This window comes from Centrocercus urophasianus, unplaced genomic scaffold (genome assembly GCF_019232065.1).
Source record: "Centrocercus urophasianus isolate 14NV4802_14NV808 unplaced genomic scaffold, USGS_Curo_1.0 seq_13, whole genome shotgun sequence".
Taxonomy (NCBI): domain Eukaryota; kingdom Metazoa; phylum Chordata; class Aves; order Galliformes; family Phasianidae; genus Centrocercus; species Centrocercus urophasianus.
Genome location: NW_024884475.1, coordinates 46,496,144 through 46,514,576, shown reverse-complemented (window position 1 = coordinate 46,514,576; position 18,433 = coordinate 46,496,144). Strand labels below are relative to the sequence as shown.

General features: G+C 39.2%; 1 protein-coding gene across 2 annotated transcripts in view; it reads left to right on the top strand.

Annotated features, from left to right (window-relative positions):
* Positions 1-18,433, top strand: part of GALNT7 (polypeptide N-acetylgalactosaminyltransferase 7) — a 68,402-nt gene that overhangs the window by 16,934 nt on the left and 33,035 nt on the right. For both annotated transcript variants that reach the window (XM_042811795.1, XM_042811796.1), the window contains exon 2: positions 11,185-11,642. In XM_042811795.1, coding sequence (XP_042667729.1) covers positions 11,185-11,642 — 458 coding nt within the window. The remainder of the gene's footprint in view (positions 1-11,184; positions 11,643-18,433) is intronic.

The following is an 18,433-nucleotide window of genomic DNA, read 5'->3' as shown; positions in this document are numbered from 1 at the left end:
CTAGAAGAAACAGCCGGCATGTTTCTTTACTCAGTCATTCTTATCTAATTCTCTATTTGTCATCCATTTGATGGCAAAAACTACTGAAGTTGCTTGCGTGCAGTTTAAAGTATGTGCATATGTGGCTGGAGTGGAATACTGCTATAGAATTAGCAAAACTACCTGGATCAGCTTATAATAAATTCACAAGATATTAATATAACATCATTGTTTTTATTTTTAGGTATTCAGGATCTTGTGTTCTTAATTTTTGTTAATTGTTAAAGATGAATAGTCCAAGAGATCTGCAAGAGGTGGAGCTCATTTTAGCTAGGAAATGGGACATGCATTCTACTAGCCTCTGACTGGCAGTGTGGATAGAGATGGCAAAGCTCAGATGAAGATCAGTGTTGTTTTGTGAGTTTGTGGAGTTTTATGGAGCTATGGGCCAAAGGTCATAGATGAAGACCTGGTATCTGGAGGCCCTTTTGAGTTTTATAATCCATGCTGATTTAGATGGTGTATTAAGCAATTGTCCACTTTGTTCTTAATAGTGGTAATTTTTCTGGTCAAGCATTAACCTGATCCTTCCAGAGAGGAAGATTGTGGACAGTTGTCTAAATGTGGTTTGAGGATAATGGCTGTTTCAGAATAGTGGCTAGCTTGCAACACTGCTGATGTTTCACCTTGATTGAGTCCCTTGCTTCTCTATCAAATATGTCCCTTTCTATCTTAGATCCTGGGGAAAATGATTTATAGGCCAGCAAAGCGTTGGTTATTTGAATTATTATGAAGGAATTTATTGTGTCCCAAGAATATTTCTGATTATTCCACACTTAGAATAAAATGAATAAATGCCTTTAGCTTTGCTCTATTTTTCTGGTCTCAACTTGAATATCTTATTTTCCTGTTTAAAAAAAAAAAAAAAAGGAAAAAAAAAAAAAAAAAAAGGATTTCAGTTTATCAGGCTGCATTGCAAAACATTTTGCTTGTGAGATTTTCTGTATTATATGGTCCAAAGCCATGTCTCCTAGAAAAAGGCTACTGAAAGATGAAAAAGCAGTGCATGAATCTGGAAGATCTTGTGTGCAAGTTGAAGGTCTGAGTTGATGTTGTTCTTTTTTTTTTTTTTTTTGTAAGATTTCACTGTTTCCAGATGTTATGTGAATCATTCAGCACTGTTTTCAAAGCCTGGTCAAATATGTAGGATTGCTCCAAACCACATAGTGATGTGCAGATGGCAATACTCCTAATCTCTTGGAGCAGGGAAATGGGGAGGCAGTTTTGCACCTTCTGCAATAAATACAGTACGTTCTTCCAAAGGGAATTCCTGATTTTTCAATGGGGTACTCAGCTTTTCTAGATGAAAGAGGTGGAAAAAGCTTTTGCCTCCAGCTTTTTGCCCCTCTAAAATAGAATAATCAGTGGCACCATCTTAATCAAAAAAACTGTAAACAGAACTAGAATGCTACCTATGCTTCGAGAGGGATTAAAAGGAGAACAGAAGGCTGCATTGGAACAAAATACATAAAACAAATGTGTACATAGATGAGTGATGATAGTATTGATTAGAATCAGACAGAATGGTGGGCATTTGGAGATTTTCCACAGTTTTCATCTGCTTAAACAATTTTTTGGGGTTGGCTATGGCCTTAGAAGTTACTTGTTGCATTTTTTTTGTTGTTTAAAAATGCATCCTCTTATCCACTGCTTTGTTCTTTCTCCAATAGCTGCTGCACTTATTTTCCAATGTTTTCTGAAGTATTTGTTTAAGTAGAAAGTCACCTTGCTGAACATCCCACACAGCAAGGTGCCCAGTGTGCTGCCTCCGACTTGGGAAATTAAAGAAAAAATATTTTCATGAAGCTTCTTTAAAGAAAACAAGGTTTAGTTTTAATAAGCGTGTGATGTCCTTCCTATGAATAGATGTAGCTTGTCGTCTCTCAAGTAGTGAGCTATTATAGGCAAAGAAGGAAAATTGAGAGCGATTGGGTGCTTAGCAGAGCCACTCACAAAGTTAAGACAAGAAACTAGACTTTGCCTTCCAAAGATAGGGCTCAGTATCTGGTGGGCTGTGCTTACTTTGGACAGTTTTTTTCCCTGCTGCCACAACAGAGTAATAGCTGTGCCACAGGGCTTGGTGCTCTCTTTGCTTTTTTGGCTTCTTCATGGGATTTGGGTTTCTGAACAACGAAATCACAATGAAGTATTTAAAATAGCTGAATTGAGCAAATGAGTCAACTTGTATACAAATTTTAGTTTTCATCTGTATGTAGTCTCCAGTATAGCAGTCTGTATGGTACTTCCAAGGATAAACATACAGTACTGAGTCATTGCCATCTCTGCTTGAAAATGGATTGAGGACTGGGGGCGATGCTCTGCAAAAGTTTGCAGTTGAAATACCATCCTGATAACAAGCAGTATGTAGCAATGTCTCTGTGCAGAGGAAGGAAAAAAGGTTGTAGGCATTTACAAAAAACAGTTGATGGCAGATGCAGCGGTGGAGCACAGTCTCTGGTTCAGCTCTTTCTTCATTAGACTCTCATTAAGTGCTTAACCTAGAATAACCTACTTTGTGTGATGTCCAGTACTTGCTCTTCATGATTTGTGTCATGCTCCATTAGGAAGAATGAGGCATTCGCCTCTTTGAGCCTTCTTGGAGAGGAGACGGTTTTAGGCTGCAGGGTAGGACAGGCAAGGAAAGAGTGCAGTTAGCCTCACAGCACAGAGAGGAGAGCTGAAAAGAGCAAGAAGCAGTTTTATGGCTGATGGGAACAGACGACCCAGGAACCAAAGAGAACACGCTGTACTGCAACAGAGAAAAGACAGTTAAAATAGTCTAGAAGCGAAACGCGTGAAGAGATGCAATGGATTGGGATATGCTTGCTTTTGTGCTATTTTCTGTACCACTTTGTTGATCACTTTGCCTTTCCTTTACTGAAAAATTTAATTATTCTAGTTGCAATAAACTTCTAATAAATTCTCATTTTTTTCTAAGTTTAAAAGCCTTTTTGTCATCTTTGGTGACATCTTTGCTGTGTAAGGAGAATATTTAGCTCATACTTCTGCCTTACCCAGTGTCCTCTGATAACTTTTATTCTATAGCAAGCAGCTACAAATGGTTTGGTTGGTATTTTTTTTTTTTTTACTGCACAAGCTGCTAGTGCCAATACCTTTCTATTTCTAGAATGCAGGAGGGACTAAAATATAACGTGACCTTAGGTAATAAAGCAGTCTCATTAATAGGTCAGTTTAAGAATATCTGTGCTACTTGAATGATTGTATTATTAATGATGAGAGACAATGAACTTATGCAAAGATTGCCACAATCTGCTTATTCATACATTTATTTGCGTTTTTATATTTTTCTATTTATTTTCTATTTTCCTTTTAATCACTATTTAAGATTGTGTTGCTTTTTGGAGACATTGTGTGTACTGATCTCCAAGATCTCTTAAGCATTGGGTGATGTGAATTCTTGACAAGGCTTCCTTTATGCAGTGTGATTATTTATTTATAAACTGTGACATCACAAGAAACAGAAAGATGAGACTTGTAAAAGCCCAGTAAGAGTTGAACCTTAAACTACAAAGGAAGGCAGGTTGGGGAAACTGGCTCAGTACCTCCAGACAGTAGGCAGCAGTAAAAATGAAGACAGTAAATGATTGTTATTTTTCTGAATACAATGATTGTTATTTGTTCTGAAACACTCAGTGACCTTTGTTCAGGCAGAGGAGGCTAATTGTGAAACTACCTGTAACACAGGAGTTCAAGAAATATTGAAATGCTCCCAAATTGACCACGTGAGATAGGGAAGGGCTGTGGTTTTATTCGCTATCCTTTCTGCTCTTAAAACCCATCAAAGATGAGAGGGAAGGAGGTAATTGGAAGCGAGAGCACAGGAGCAAGGGCATGGGAAGAGCCGTGGGTGTCCAAACAGGGCTCAGCACTTGTGTCAGGATGCTGCTGTTCTTCTGGAGCTGAAGTGACAAGTGCATAGCACTGCCAAAGAGGATGACAGCAACGTTGTTATCTCAGAGGAGTTCTCCTTTCAAGTGAGGGATAATATTGCTGGACAACCATTTACTTTAAATGGGATGCTTACATGGCTTTCTTACAGATTCATCTTAATGTAGATGTGTATCCCTAAACAAAGTACTCCACAGATAAATGGGCAAAACTTGGGATTTAGGCTGTTACCCTCAGTAATACTTAAGCAGTGAAGTTGTATCAACTGAAAGTAAATGTTATACATTGTTAGAAGTTAATATCAGCAATTGTATTTGCTGATATGCCACAAAAAAAAAAAAAAAAAAAAAAAAAAAATGGAAGGGCAAGAGGCAATCTCCATTTTATTTGATATCCGAGGGCTTACGTAGCTTATTAAAATTTTGAATGCAATGACCTCTTGAAATGTTGGCCACAAACCAAGGCAGTATGCAGGCAGCAGCCTGTAGTCACTGTCCTAGAGGAGTGCTTCTGCTGTGACAAAGTAGATGATATCTTTACAAAAATACAGGAAGACAGGAAAAGTTAGATAATATTTTTGCTCTGGGAGCAATTAGAGTAACTGTGTAACCATTAAAAAAAAAATTAATTATTGAGAAACTGAGCCTTGTCTTCCTTAGTGGCCTTCTACCACTCACAGGTTCAAACAACAGCAGGGACAACCTTGGACATTAGTGAATGTTGTTAGATTTTAGACTGGTTACTATGCAACATTAAATTGTTCTTGCAATTTCCTTGGGATCGGTGATGGAGGCCCATGTAAATTAACGTGGGTCACTCAAAACTTGAATAGGAAATTCATTCAAACTAATTTGTAGTAGTACAGCATCAAACTTTTGCCAAATTCACATTCTGACAAACAGTTCCTGTCCTTTATTATGTATGTATTTACTTATTTATTTATTTGGAGGGAGGCTGGGAAGTCTCTTGCCTTTTTATAACCAATGCTCTCCAAATCAGGAATATCACATTAGTATAGAAGAAGATCATCCATCTTACTCCCCTAAGTTCTGCCTCAACTAATTCTGGTAATTTTGGGACGTGAAGATACTGCTGATTTTTATTATTATTATTACTATTATTTTCCCCAGTGGACCTTGATCCACTAGTATTTAGTGAAAGCTATTAGTTACTTTTCTCTGAATACCAAGTAGAAGTGTGATTCTCCTGTATTACTTAATCAGAATAGAACATAAGAAGAGAGTGGGAAAAATCTTCCTCAGTGTTGCTAACTAGCAGTGTTGTTACAGGTATCTGGATCTGGCAAAAACAGTTCCCTTCTGAAGAAATCCTTAGGAACAGAGAAAGGGAGCATGGAAAGGCAAGCTAAACCTAAGACACTGCTGGGTAGTGACTAATGCACCAGGCAGCAATCAGCTTGGCAGTTGCTGTAAAATTTAAGCATGTGAAGAGGGCAGTTGTCCTCCTTATAAAATAATAATAATAATTTACATTACATCCTTCAGGTGAAGTGCAGTACAGAGCAGTATAAGACTTGCTGAGCACACATTTCTCCAAAGCTGCTTTTGGCCCTTGCATCTCAGTTACACTTTTAAGTTGTATAATGTTTTGAATGAACAGAATAAATGTATGTGAGTGTAGATCTATGAAATGTACGTAATTTAATGCTTTCTTTAAAGTTCTTGTTAATATTTTTGGAGGTTTTTTTGTGGCTTCCAGGTCTTATGTGAAATGCTCCAAATAGTAGACTGATGTGGTCACATTCTGATAGATTTACTTGCTCCTTGGAGATGCCATCATGGTAACATGTTAGTGGTGTTGTGATAAGTTTGTCCTGCCTGACAAAGCTTATTGCAGGTTGGTATAATGCAGCTAATCAAACTAATAGGTTTGATTTAGGTCTTATTAAGTGCTTTTTTTTTTTTTTCCATTTAGAATTTTTAGCAGAGCAAAAATCTACTCTGGATAAGTGGCATTGGTTGTTTAATGGTCTTTGGTCTTGTCAGTGTATCTGTCAAAACTGACATAAGAACATAATTACAGACTTAATGTTTTCCTGGACATGTTGGTGATGAATACTTTTAACAGTGTGCTTTTTCATTTGAGTTGCACCACGTACCCAATTACAGTGGGTAATGTATCTGCTATTTTTACAGGCGTGTGTTTTTAAGCATAAGAATTTTTCTATAATTTTGTATGAAATCATATTTTTTTTCTGTTTCTTCCATTGCCATAAGCATTCTGTTCTAAGGTTACATGAGTTTTAAGAGTTAGTGTAGGAGCTACTGAGATGTGTGGATTTTTCCTGCTCCTTGTTAGCAGCAGGTAGAGCAGAGTCATGCTAGAAACATGCCTGAGAACAACGTTATTTCTGTATCTTCTCAGCACGAGCCTAATCAATAAGGAAATCTTTGTGGATCCAGCCTGTGGTTCTTTTCTCTCCTTTCATCTTCTTTTCGTAATTGAACAAATCAAAACAACTCCCTCTCGTTTACTCAAATAATTGGAAACGCATAGCTCTAATATATTGTGTCACAACTTTTCTCTAGCGGTCTTATTTCCCCAGTAAACTAGGAATATGGCTGCATTAAGATGAAGCAAACAAAGAAAAATATTTTAAATATGTTGAAATTTTTGCTGAAGTACCAAACTTAAGCTGAGATCTGTGTGGTCTCTCTCTTAGGTCCTGTGACAGCTTCTTTTCAAAATACTTCATTTTTTCTCCTTTGTTTTCTTTAAAGTCTTGTCACTTGCATAGAATAAGAACCTGCATCAGGGCACTTCTGAGAGCTCTTGATTTATCCTCAGTTAAGACTTTGAACTCTTCCTTATGGTAGGAAAACATGTTACTTGCCTTTCATGGTAAGTGCCAGTGGTGTAAATGCAGCCACATACAAAAGTTTTTAATTTCCTTCTTTATCCTTAGGTGAGTATACTACAGAATTCTACTTCATTATACCTCTCTTCATTTTTCAGACATTGCTGATTTTTGTGTAGATGAACAAGCTGCTTTGAAAGACATGCTTTTGAATTAGTGAACCTTTTTTCAGCATGATAATCTTCCATTCTATAAATTAAAAAATCCACTTCATTTTTTTTTAACCATCAATTTGTAGTTCAGACATTATTTCATAGGACATTAGGGAGTTGCCAGTCTCGAACTGATTTACTGAAGAAAAGCAGATTATGCAACTTTGACATTTTCCATTTTATTGCCAGCCAGCATCCCAGCCCTCCTGTCAGCTGACCAATCCTACAGCCTCGTGGAGGCCTCTCCCATTTTTTTCTTTTATTTTGTGTAGTTCAGAAATATGTCTCTGAGAGAATGCTGTTATTTTTCTCATAACTTCAATTTCATCCCTCTCTTTTGCAAAAAGGAGGAACCTCATTTGCAAAAAATCACACCAGATATTTCCTTTTTACCCAAGTCAGGGACTGACTGTGTTTATACCATCTCAGTATTTCCAAAACACCCATTGCAGTGACTCATACATAATCCTTTTAAGGGGTGAAAACAACATCTAAAATACAGAGGAGGTTGAACCCAGCTGGTTCTCGAAAAACTTGCAGAAAATCTGAAATTTAGCACTTGGAAGAAAACTCTTCTGTGGGGAAAAAAGCAAACAAACAAAAGCCAACCATTTCTACATTACTGCTTATAAGCAGCTAACTGCATGTCCTTGGTAAAGATGTAATGAGACTTCTGTTGTTGTTCTTTGGTGGACTTCAGATGTGAGAGTATTCTCAGATTTTTGCTTCTCTTCCCTTAGTTTGAGAAAAGCCAGGAACGCAGGTGTGTACTGTGCTCAGTTCTGAGACCTCCCTGTACCTCACTGTCACTGTCTGGTCGTTTCCAAAGTTTTTTCAAACAATGTTAAGATTCTCTTGTTTTTCTACTTTTTGAAAGGTTAGGATATTTTTTTCCTAACTGTGCCTTCTGATCTGGCTGTCACTGTGGTATGAGTCTTTTTAAAGCTGAACTTTTAATCAGCCAGGCACATTGTTTTAAAAACAATTGCAATTTTTTTGATATATATATTATTAAATCATTAAAAAATTAGAGAGGAAATCATCGTTCATAAAAGAGAAGTTCTGGTCTCACCTAAGGCACTGTAGTTTATATAATGACCAGAGTCATTCTTTGATTGTAGATTGACTTTGTATTTTCTTCCAGACTGTATTTAGAAATTTTTTGTCTCAGTTATCTATGGACAGATGAGTAACCTCCAGAACCTTAGGCTGCACCACACATTTAAATGCTATTAGTTCCTTTCTTTGAAAAATGCTCCTAAAATGCTGTGTTGGGTCTGGCTGGGGCAGCGTCAATTTTCTTCACAGCAACACAAATTGTGGTAAGTTTTGGGTTTGTTATCAGCACAGCTGGTATTTTAGCAGCAGCTGAGCAGTGCTTGCAGAGCCTAAAGGCCTTCTCTACTTCTCTCTCTCTGCCCACCAGAGATCTGGCTGGGTGTAAGCTAGAGGGTGGGAAGAGATGCTGCCAACTAGGTGACCCAAATTGATGGAGGAGATATTCTATACCATGTAATGTGCTTAGCAACAGAACAGAAGGAGGGGTTAGAGAGATTAGCCATCTTTTGCTTGGGAACTGGCTGGGCATCAGTCTACTCATGGGAGGTTGTGAGTGTTTGCCTTTACATTACTTGTTTTGACTTTTTCTTTCACTTCTCCTTCTGTTTTAAACTGTTTTATCTCACATGTGAGATTTTTCCCTTCTATTCTTTTCTCCTCCCCTCCATGCCCTAGGTGTGGGCAGGTGACATTGTTTAGGCCCACAGCCAGTGCCTCCCTCAGGTTTGTCACAGGTGCCTAGAAATCGAAAGAAGAGGTGAGTGAGTGTCTGCATGTGTAACTTTCTGCAATATTTTTCATTCCTAGAAAAATGAAATAGGTTTAGGGAACAGTAGATAAAAGCACTATAATGCAAATTGTGTGGAATGGTTATAATGTGATATTGAGAAAGTTGTGGTTCCGATTACAGCAAAGTAAACAAATGACTTTGAGAAGTGTCATGCATCAGTCAGAGAGCAAACAAAGTGGAAGCTTGTAGCTGTTTTATAGGTAATGGAAGTGGAGTGAAAGGGTATTTAATATTGTACAGACCAAGGGCATAAGAAATCCCTGTCTTATTGAGACTAGTGATCCATCCTGCCCGGAAGGACAAGCGAATAGGTCTGGCTGCTCTCTGTGCTCCCTTCCTTTGGGACTCTTCCATCATCCATAAGGGTTGAATTAGAGTTTTTAAGAGATACCTCCCTGCCTAATCCTTTTGCTGTCCATTTGTGGATGAATCACCCATTACTTGGCCTTGTCCCCCATAGAACTGCTGTACCGTCTGTGTCCACAGCTTTCCACATGGCATATTCCAGGAGATCACTGCCTGTGCAGAGAACTTTTTTGATCGTTTGTTGTTGTTATTGTTTTACAAAAAACCTATGAATTTTGCCTAGTGCCTCTAGTTTGTGTATTTAGGGTCAGTGGTGCTTTTGTGTTCAGTTTATCCATCATCCTCATGATTTTCTAAGTTCCAGAGCTATGCTCCTCAGCCTTCACATCTCCAAAAACTCAGAGACTCAGCCTTTCTGGCCACGTGCCATGAAGCCCCACAAGCCTTCCGCTTCTTTCTGATTTCTCTGTTCTCTTCCATCCCTAACTGCAGCATGTCGTTTTGAGATGTGGAAGACTAAATACTACCAAAGATGTGAATGCATGAAAATTATATGCTGTCAAAAGCACTCTTCTTTAAGCGTCCTTTCTGATTATACTCGTTATTTTGTTGGCTTTTTAGCTGCCTCTGCGCTTGGAGCAGAAATTAGGTACAAGTTTGTAAGGGCTGAGTGTTCAACAGTGTTCTGACAGTTAAGTGGTGGAGTTTTCATGCTGATTTGTAAGGCAAGCGTGAGATGATGTGTTTTGAAGAGTCCTCTTGAGACATTTTGCTTCCTTGCAAAACATGCTTTTTCATGTGCTCTCTTATCCTTCTCTTTCTCTTGTTGCCCTTTGAGAGTTCCTTGAAAATGGCGGAAGAGCAGAATAATGTAACCCTTCTGCATTTTGTACATCTTTCCTGTTTAATCTAGAGAAAGCAGAGAGGTACAATACTTCTTGAATAAAGGATGTTATTTTGAATTCAAGCCTCTCCAACTCCCATTGTTATTGTGTTAGTCTAGGCATATTTTATTGTAGATTTTTGTTATTTTCTGAAGGTGGTGAAGAATGGTGTATGAGGTAAATAGTGTGATGTAGTAACAATGTACTGTTGCTGCAGTAATGGCAGACTAGTGTTATCTTAGCCATCAAGCAAAAATTCTTTCCTGATAATGTACCATACTGATTCTGTGTGATTCTGTCAGTAGAGGACATCCTTCTAATCTCTTTTTTTTTTTTTTTTTATCCAGTATTTGCTACTAGGCAGTGAGATGTTACTGAAATCCATACGCTAAAAATCCATAGAGGACATCCATCTTACTTACAAGTAGATAATTTTCCCAGAAAATGCGAATTTTCAGCAGTGAATTTCCATTATTCTTTTAGTCAGAAGTACTGGGAGAAGCAGTGACTGTATTTTTTTGGTGCATGTTCATGGGTGGGGCTGTTGCAATCCAGCTACTTCACGCTCAGCTAGTCAGGGCCTTTCTGCCAAATTTCTTTCAATATCTCCCTTGTTCTAGCCCCATGGATCTTGTTGATCACTGACACTGCCAAGGAGTTTCCAAAATCCCAGCCTTTCTTGGCAGTGCAAATTTGATATTTCTTTGGGAGGGTACCGTAAAGTTGTAAAGTCACTTAAACATGAGTGCACTCAGCATCAGTGCTTATGGCTGCTGACTTCAGCCCCAAGCATGGCTTCCATGTCTGCACAGCAGGTCAGAGCAGGACTATGGCTTATTTCTGCCTTCAACTTACCTCACAGCTCTAAAACAGCAGTGCTGTTTCAGCAGAGAGAATAATGCTTGTGGGAACAATTTTTGGGATGAGCAGGACATTAAGCCTTTGCCAGGACCCACTCGCTCAGGTAAGTGTGGGCATGGTCCAGAGAAGCTCTCCAGCAACTGCTAACTTTAAATGTTCATTCAGCCCCTTAACAGGCATTTCTTTATTCTTGCTTAACATATGTTTAGTGTCAACTTTCAGTGTCCAAGGTACAAGATTTGGGGGAAAAAAGAGTAAGTAATACATTTATATGATCTCCTGCTGTTTCTCTGTGTGTATATATAGGATGACAAAGAAGCCAACAGACCCTTACCAAACAAAGGAGAGCATGGACTAGGAAATGAGAAGTTCAAACCTGTGGTACCTTGGCCTCATGTTGAAGGTGTGGAAGTGGACTTGGAATCCATTCGAAGGAAAAATAAGGCCAAAAATGAATTAAATCAGCATGGTGGTGGTGATAACAATCAGCCAAACGTCATCCAGAGGCAGTATCTCACATTTAAACCTCAGACATTTGTATATCGAGATCCTGTTTTACGACCTGGAGTCCTCGGTAATTTTGAACCCAAAGAGCCCGAGCCTCATGGAGTTGTTGATGGCCCTGGAGAGGAAGCGAAGCCATATGTTTTAGGACCAGATTACAAAGAATCCGTTCAAGCCAGCATAAAAGAGTTTGGGTTTAATATGGTGGCAAGTGATATGATCTCACTAGATCGGAGTGTTAATGACTTGCGTCAAGAAGAGTAAGCAAACTTTTTGTTTTCTTTTAGTTCTGTTTTTATAAGGCTTAATTATTTTCTTTCCATAGATCATAACCGATGCTTAAAGTAATATTATTAATTAGGCCAAGTACTTAAGACTTCTTGTTCTGACAGGCAAGAGTGCTGTACTATACCAAATATCTCTGCATATATTATGCTAATGCTGTTCCAATTATTCCTTTTATAACTGCTTAATCTATATTGACTTGTCTCTAAAATCATCCATTTTACTGTTTAATTGCATTATTTTGGATGTTCAGTTCCCAGCAATCTTCCTTGTTGTATCATCTCTTTTTAATCCAGAAATTCTTAAGATTAGTTTTTAAGTAAGAATGCTTTTTTTTATTATTATTGTTTCATGCAGAAGTTCCTATGGTATTGTTTATTTAGTTATAGTTTCATTACAGTGCTTTAAAAAAAAGACAGAAAATATTGTTTACTGTAAACATTTTTACATAGTCACTTACATTAACAGGAGTATGTAGATCCGCTATAGATGGAGTTGGGGTTTTGGAGCTAACACCAGAGTAGTCTTCTACTTGCACCTCTCACAGCATTTATCACAAAGAAGTAAAGGGGGGAAAAAGAAAGTTTTTACTTGCCTTGGGGTGTGTCTACTTCACTGTGAGGGGAATTCTGGGAAGATATTAATATTTACTCTGTGTATAATTACCAATAGGTTTCTACAGTCTCTTCTGTTCTTTGTTAAATGCTTAAGCCAAATTTGCTTTCAGGCTAATCTGCGTTTGATATTATTTTCCTTGTTGAATATCAAGGAAAGGTCCCTGAGCAATCTGATTGATTAGTGGTTTTTTAAGCCTTTTTTTTTTTGTGTTGGATAGGAAATTATATGAATTTAAATATAAAATAGGTTCCTGTTGTCCCCAGCAGTGGAGTTATTTCTATACCAGGGTTTGGTGCCAACATCTGGATGCTTCCGACTGAGGCAGCTATCTATTTGGCTGGCTGTTGATTGCTTACCAAGACTTTGCTGTGGCCCTTCATAAAGGGTGTTTTTCCATGTCAAGAGGTGGGAGAAACCTGGTGAGCCGTTAGTCTTACTCATGCTTCTGCATGCTCTACTGCTTGGATTTACTACTCATTGTGTGCTTGGTAAAATGAATGAAGTGCACAGAGTGTGGGACTTCTTTCATGCCACATTCCTGGGGTGACTTACTGAAGGTTTCCACCTGCTTGAAGTCAAAGAAGAGAAACTAGTTTGTCAACTGATAGCGGAACAGGAATGTTGAATTTTACAGTTTCCTCCAAGCACATTTACAGATAAGTCTTCCATGGTGGTCAGAGCCAGCAGCTCAAATCAAAGTCAGGCTTTATTGTTTAATATGCTAAGAAAGCAAACAAAACAGCATGAAAAAAATGAGCAAAATACATCTTTCAGGCAAATTTATGTTGAATATTTCATATACTGAATACTTGAGAAGCTTGCAGTTATCTTAAATCTGTTAAAGGTTTACTGTAATCCCCATGCGTCCCGCAGGAAAGGCAGAAGAGAAGGAAAGCAATGCAGGATTGGTTGGTATTGCTATATGCTTTCACGTATCAGTGTATTCACTTTCCTGCTTTTCCCCCTGCAAAACAGCAGGTTTCCTCATGGATGCACCATTTATTTTTCTCCCCCTTTTCACCCTACTGATCCATTCAGTAAGTCCTGAAGCCATTTTGGTTGTAAGACTGGGCAGCATTCACTTCAATTCTACCAAAGAACAATATAGTCATCCTTTTTTGACTACCAGTATCTTAGCATTGTTAAGTCAGTAAGATATTTTAGTCAAAGGCTGGGTTGTTCACTCAGAGACACTCAAATCCAGGTAGGCCTCTTGTCAGCCTTCTCTTTGGGGCGTAGAAGTTCTTCAGCATCACCCTAAGCAATGAGTTTTGCTCAGGGAAAGGTGTTAAGTGCTTCCCCACACTGCATTGGCAGGAGTAAAACAGCACTGTAAGAACTATTTCTCTCAGCTTAAAAGACACATAGCCCCATGAAGGGGTGTTCATCCTGCTGCAGTTAGATTTGTCTTTTCCATCAGACCCATGGCCAAGGTGATTTGCCAACTGCCATTACTGAATCAGCAGGAACTTTGCTGCTGATTGTAGACAGTCTCAGTTCCATAAAAAAGGCTTAAGTTTTGCTGCCTTCTGTAGGGAGGGATAATGTTGGCTGGTGCACTGAAGCAGAGTGTCAAGTAATACTGTCCTATTCCTTAGGTTAGCAATGTGAACTCCTACTTTGAGTTACTTAACCAGTCTGTTTTGAGGTTGAAGGCTCACTTCTGATGGCATGAGGAACTGTGATGGGTTTAGGTGGAGCAGGACTTGTTTTCCCCCTTACTTCTAGTTGCAAAGAGGTAGAAACAGCTTTAGCAGGCCCTGTCCAAAACCTCTGAATGGTTGCTGAAGAAAACAGAATCACAGAATGGCCATGGTTGGAAGGGACCTCAAAGATCATGAATCTCCAACCCCCCTGCCACATGCAGGACCACCAGTCTCCCCATTTAATATTAAACCAGGCTGCCCAGGGCCCCATCCAATCTGGACTTGAACACCTCCATGGATGGAGCATCCAGAACCTCTCTGAGCAGCCTGTTCCAGCACCTCACCGCTCTGCAAAGAACTTCCCCTGACATCCAACCTAAGTCTTCCCTTCCTCAGCTCAAAATCATTTCCCCTTGTCCTGCTGTTATCTACCCTTTCAAAGAGTTGATCCCCCTCCTGTTTGTAGGCTCCCTTTAGATACTGAAAGGCTGCAATGAGGTCACCCTGCAGCCTTCTCTTCTCCAGGCTGAACAAGTCCAGCTCCCTCAGCCTGTCTTCATAGGGGAGGTGCTCCAGTCCCCTGATCATCTTCGTGGCCCTCCTCTGGCTCTCTCCAACAGCTCCCTGTCCTTCTTGTGCAGGGGGCTCCAGAGCTGGACACAGTACTTAGGTGAAGTAGAGGGGAACAATCACCTCCCTGTCCCTGCTGGCCACCCCTCCTTTGATGGAGCCCAGGGTACCATTTGCCTTACAAGCCACAGGGGCACACTGTTGGCTCATGTTAAGTTTTTTATCCATCAAGACCACCAGGTCCTTCTCTGCAGGGCTGCTCTCAAGGACCGCTCCTTCCAGTCTGTATGGATGCTTGGGATTCTTCCGGCGCAAGTGCAAAACTTTGCACTTTGTCATGTTGAACCTCATCAGGTTCACCCGGGCCCACCTTTCCAGCCTGTCAAGGTCCCTCTGAATGGCATCCCAAACCTTTCCTTAAAACTTGGTGATTTTTACCATCCATGGATTTTATTTTATTTTATTTTAATTCTGACAAGTTCTGCCTTTTAAGAGCATTTGTATTCAATTTTACATGTTGCTCTGAATCTAAGCAGAACTCTGATAAAACCTTAGCTTTAGGGAATAAGGTCATTAATTTATTTGTTCCCTGGATATTTTTGTGATTGGGAGTCTACACAGAGATAAAGCTGAATAAAAACAGAGCAATAAATAATCTGGATGATTTTGGATTCAAGATAAACAGACTTTGCTAGGGAAATAGAAAATGGACCTGGGCAAGAGATGAATGCTGTCAGGTATGAGGTACATCCTCTGAAAAAAAAAAATCTTCACTGAAGAGAATTACTGGTAGGCAGAGCAACAGCAGGGTTTTTGTTTCCAGCATGCAGAGCACTTGTGCAGATTTTAAAAAATAGATAAATAACTATAAATATGCTGGGTCTGACCAGAGATCTGCTTTCTCAATTTTTTTCTCTGTGGAATAACTTGTGCTTGGGAGAAATCATGCAGGAGTGGTCTAACTTTAGTTCCTGGCAACCAGCAGGTCAGGGTTTTGTGAACCAGAAATTGCAACAGGACCATCATGCTTCATGGACCTTTTCTGTGCATGTAATTGTCTTTTAAAAGCATTTGTACTCTTGAAATTCATTACGTTGTGAGTCAAAGTCCCTTTCCAGGCTGAAGACCACAGTGTGTGCTTAACCTTTCCTCCTGGAAATTGTCATGTACCCCTGTTATTCTGCCACCCTGTGATACAGAAATATCAGCTGTAACAACATCGAGCTGCTACATCATTGTTCTGTATTTCTTCCTTATTCCTACCACTGTTTGCCCTTTCATCACTCTCGAGCTAAAATACTCCCAGAGCTGCTTGTGTTCAACTCCAAGACTTTCTGAGTGACAATGAATGGCAAGTTCAGAGGCTGTCTTTGAGTGCTGTGCTCTTACGCTTCATGTACACTCACTTGTGCTTGCAGTGGGCTCTCCTTATGGCTTGTTGCCTGAGTAGTTCCTTGAATTGTTCTGCAGCTTCTTACATTTCAGTAGAGACGGCCTAGGTTTTAATAGGCTGTTACAGTCACAAATTCCCTTCAGCGTGAGCAATATTCATTCATTCCTGTTCCTTAAGCAGTTACTGATCTACAAAACCTTCCATCTTATCCTTCTGTACTTTGCTGTAGGTCTTTGCATCTGAAGAAACTGAAGAGTCTTTGTCAGAGGCTTTGGAAATTCTGTTAATCTACCAACAGACTCACCCACATCCACGTACTTTCTGATTCCTTTAAAAGATTAATAATATGTTTCTGCAGCATGATTACTTCAACAAATGCTGTGTTTACAGTTTACTAGTTTTGTTCTTGATTACTTGCTTCTATTCACAGCACTGGAGTAGGACTCAGTAGTCTGCTGTTCTTTGAAACCCCAGAACCCTTTTGTAAAAATCAGTGTCAGACTTTCCTTTATCTGTTTGTTTGATATCAAGGCTGGTCAGCAGTAGTTACACACCACAGTGTTTTGTCAATTTGTGTTGCATTCTTTGGGAAATACTGGGGTTCTCAAAAAAAAAAAAAAAAAAAAAAAAAAAAAATTCAAAAGCAGTTACACTGTATAAAGCACAATGTAAAAGCTAAAAGCTATTGTGAAATATTGCTATGTGCTTGCTCTGTTTTTGTATTTTTCCTTGGTTATCTGGTGTCCATCGCTGTTGAGAGTTTAGTGTGAATGCTTAAGTTACCTTTCCCACTTCTGAAGTGATCTCTCTCTATTTTGATCATCTATCAGCCCAGCAGGCTTTCTGGCAGACAGCCTATCCTACTTGTACTGCTTGGAAAAAAATACTTCAATAGTGGCTTTCATGCTTTAGTATCATTTTCTCAAACTTCCCCCCCCATCTTACTGTTTACATTCAGTTTGCCTGAATTAGCATTCATTTCTGTTTTCTTTTTTTGGACACCACCCAGTTTATTTAAAAAAACATCTCCTTCTCACTGCTAACAGCACCTGACTTTTAATCATGCTGCCTTTCCTCATTCCTTTTAGGCTTTTTATTTATTTATTTATTTATTTACAAGTAGTGGTAAACAACACTCTCAGCTTCTAATATGTTGTCTTGAAGAAAACTCTGAAATGCTACCTGAAAGCATTTTAACAAGCCTACTCAGTTCTTTATAGTTCCCTTTCTAAGAGAAAGTGTTGCTGTGACACATCCTGACATTGAACTTTCACTCATTGTGGCTACAACTAGAGTGTGGCTCCCAAACAGGCTCTTTAGCAGAGCTCAGTGTTGTACTCAGTGTAGGTTTTGAGTTTGGATTTACCAACTCACTTGAGGCAGTGGAAGTCTCCTGCCTGTGGTTTCTGTGCCTCCATGTGCTCCAGTTCTTCCTGGTGCATTGTGATGGATGGCAGAGTCCAGCGTAGGTGGCCAGTTCTTCCCTGTAGTAGTACTGATGGCTTCCCTTGTCTACATGTGTGTCAAATCTACTCTAGTAATTTTTATACCTGGTTTATTTAATGAAGGCAATCCTCCCTGGATAAAATTAAATGGTGCCAAAAGTCTCACTAATCTATTTAAAACAGGCTACTATTCAATTTTCTCATCCAAGCACTGAGTCTCTGCTTCTTTATTTGCCACTGCCTAGCAGTTTGGTAAATCCAGCCCTCCTCTCCCTCTTTCCATCTGGAAGCAGTAAATAAATGAAATGTCTGTGCCTTCTCAGCCTCATGTCTCAGAGTATGGGTTACTGAATGAGTCCTCAGGACAAGCTTCTCCTATTTTCCTTCAACTCTTTTATTTTGTTCTTTGATATAATTAAAGATAGGAAGGACAAAGCAGATACAGTGCTGGCCAAAGGGACTGTGACATTTGGAGCTGTGCACAAAAGCCTAACTGAAGAGACCTCTGGTCACAAAATTGGTTTTTCAATTCAATAGGTTTAAAATAGAGATCTAAGTGAGTTGATTATCCCTCTTAGAAATCCAATTTCTGTTTGCTTACATGAATTCTGTGGTTAATTGTTAAATCAATGAAAATGATCTTTCTTAACTTCTTATGGAAAACAGTAGTTCTATGGCTCTGTAAGCAGAATAATATTCCCAGTATGTTTAAAAAAAAAAAAGAAAAAAAGTGTTTGTATTGTCACCATGCATTGGCCAGCTCCTGACTTAGAATCACAGAATCACAAGGTTGGAAACGACCTGCAAGATCGTCTAGTCCAACCACCCGAACTAGGAAGAGCCAAACTGCATTTTGCTTTTTTGTCATTAAGTGAATTTTTACCTTATGCTTTTAATTCTCAGTGGCTGTCCTTAGTAGCTAGTTTGCTGAGGGAGAAAGCATTTAATTGAAGCTGGGAGCTTTTTACACTCATGCATAATGATGCGCCATTGGTTGAACCACCCCAGCTGTTCTCAGACACTTTCTTCCTTGTGTATTTGGGAATGGCCATTTGGCCAAATTGTAACACCTGAAATCATGAGCTTTTCTTGGC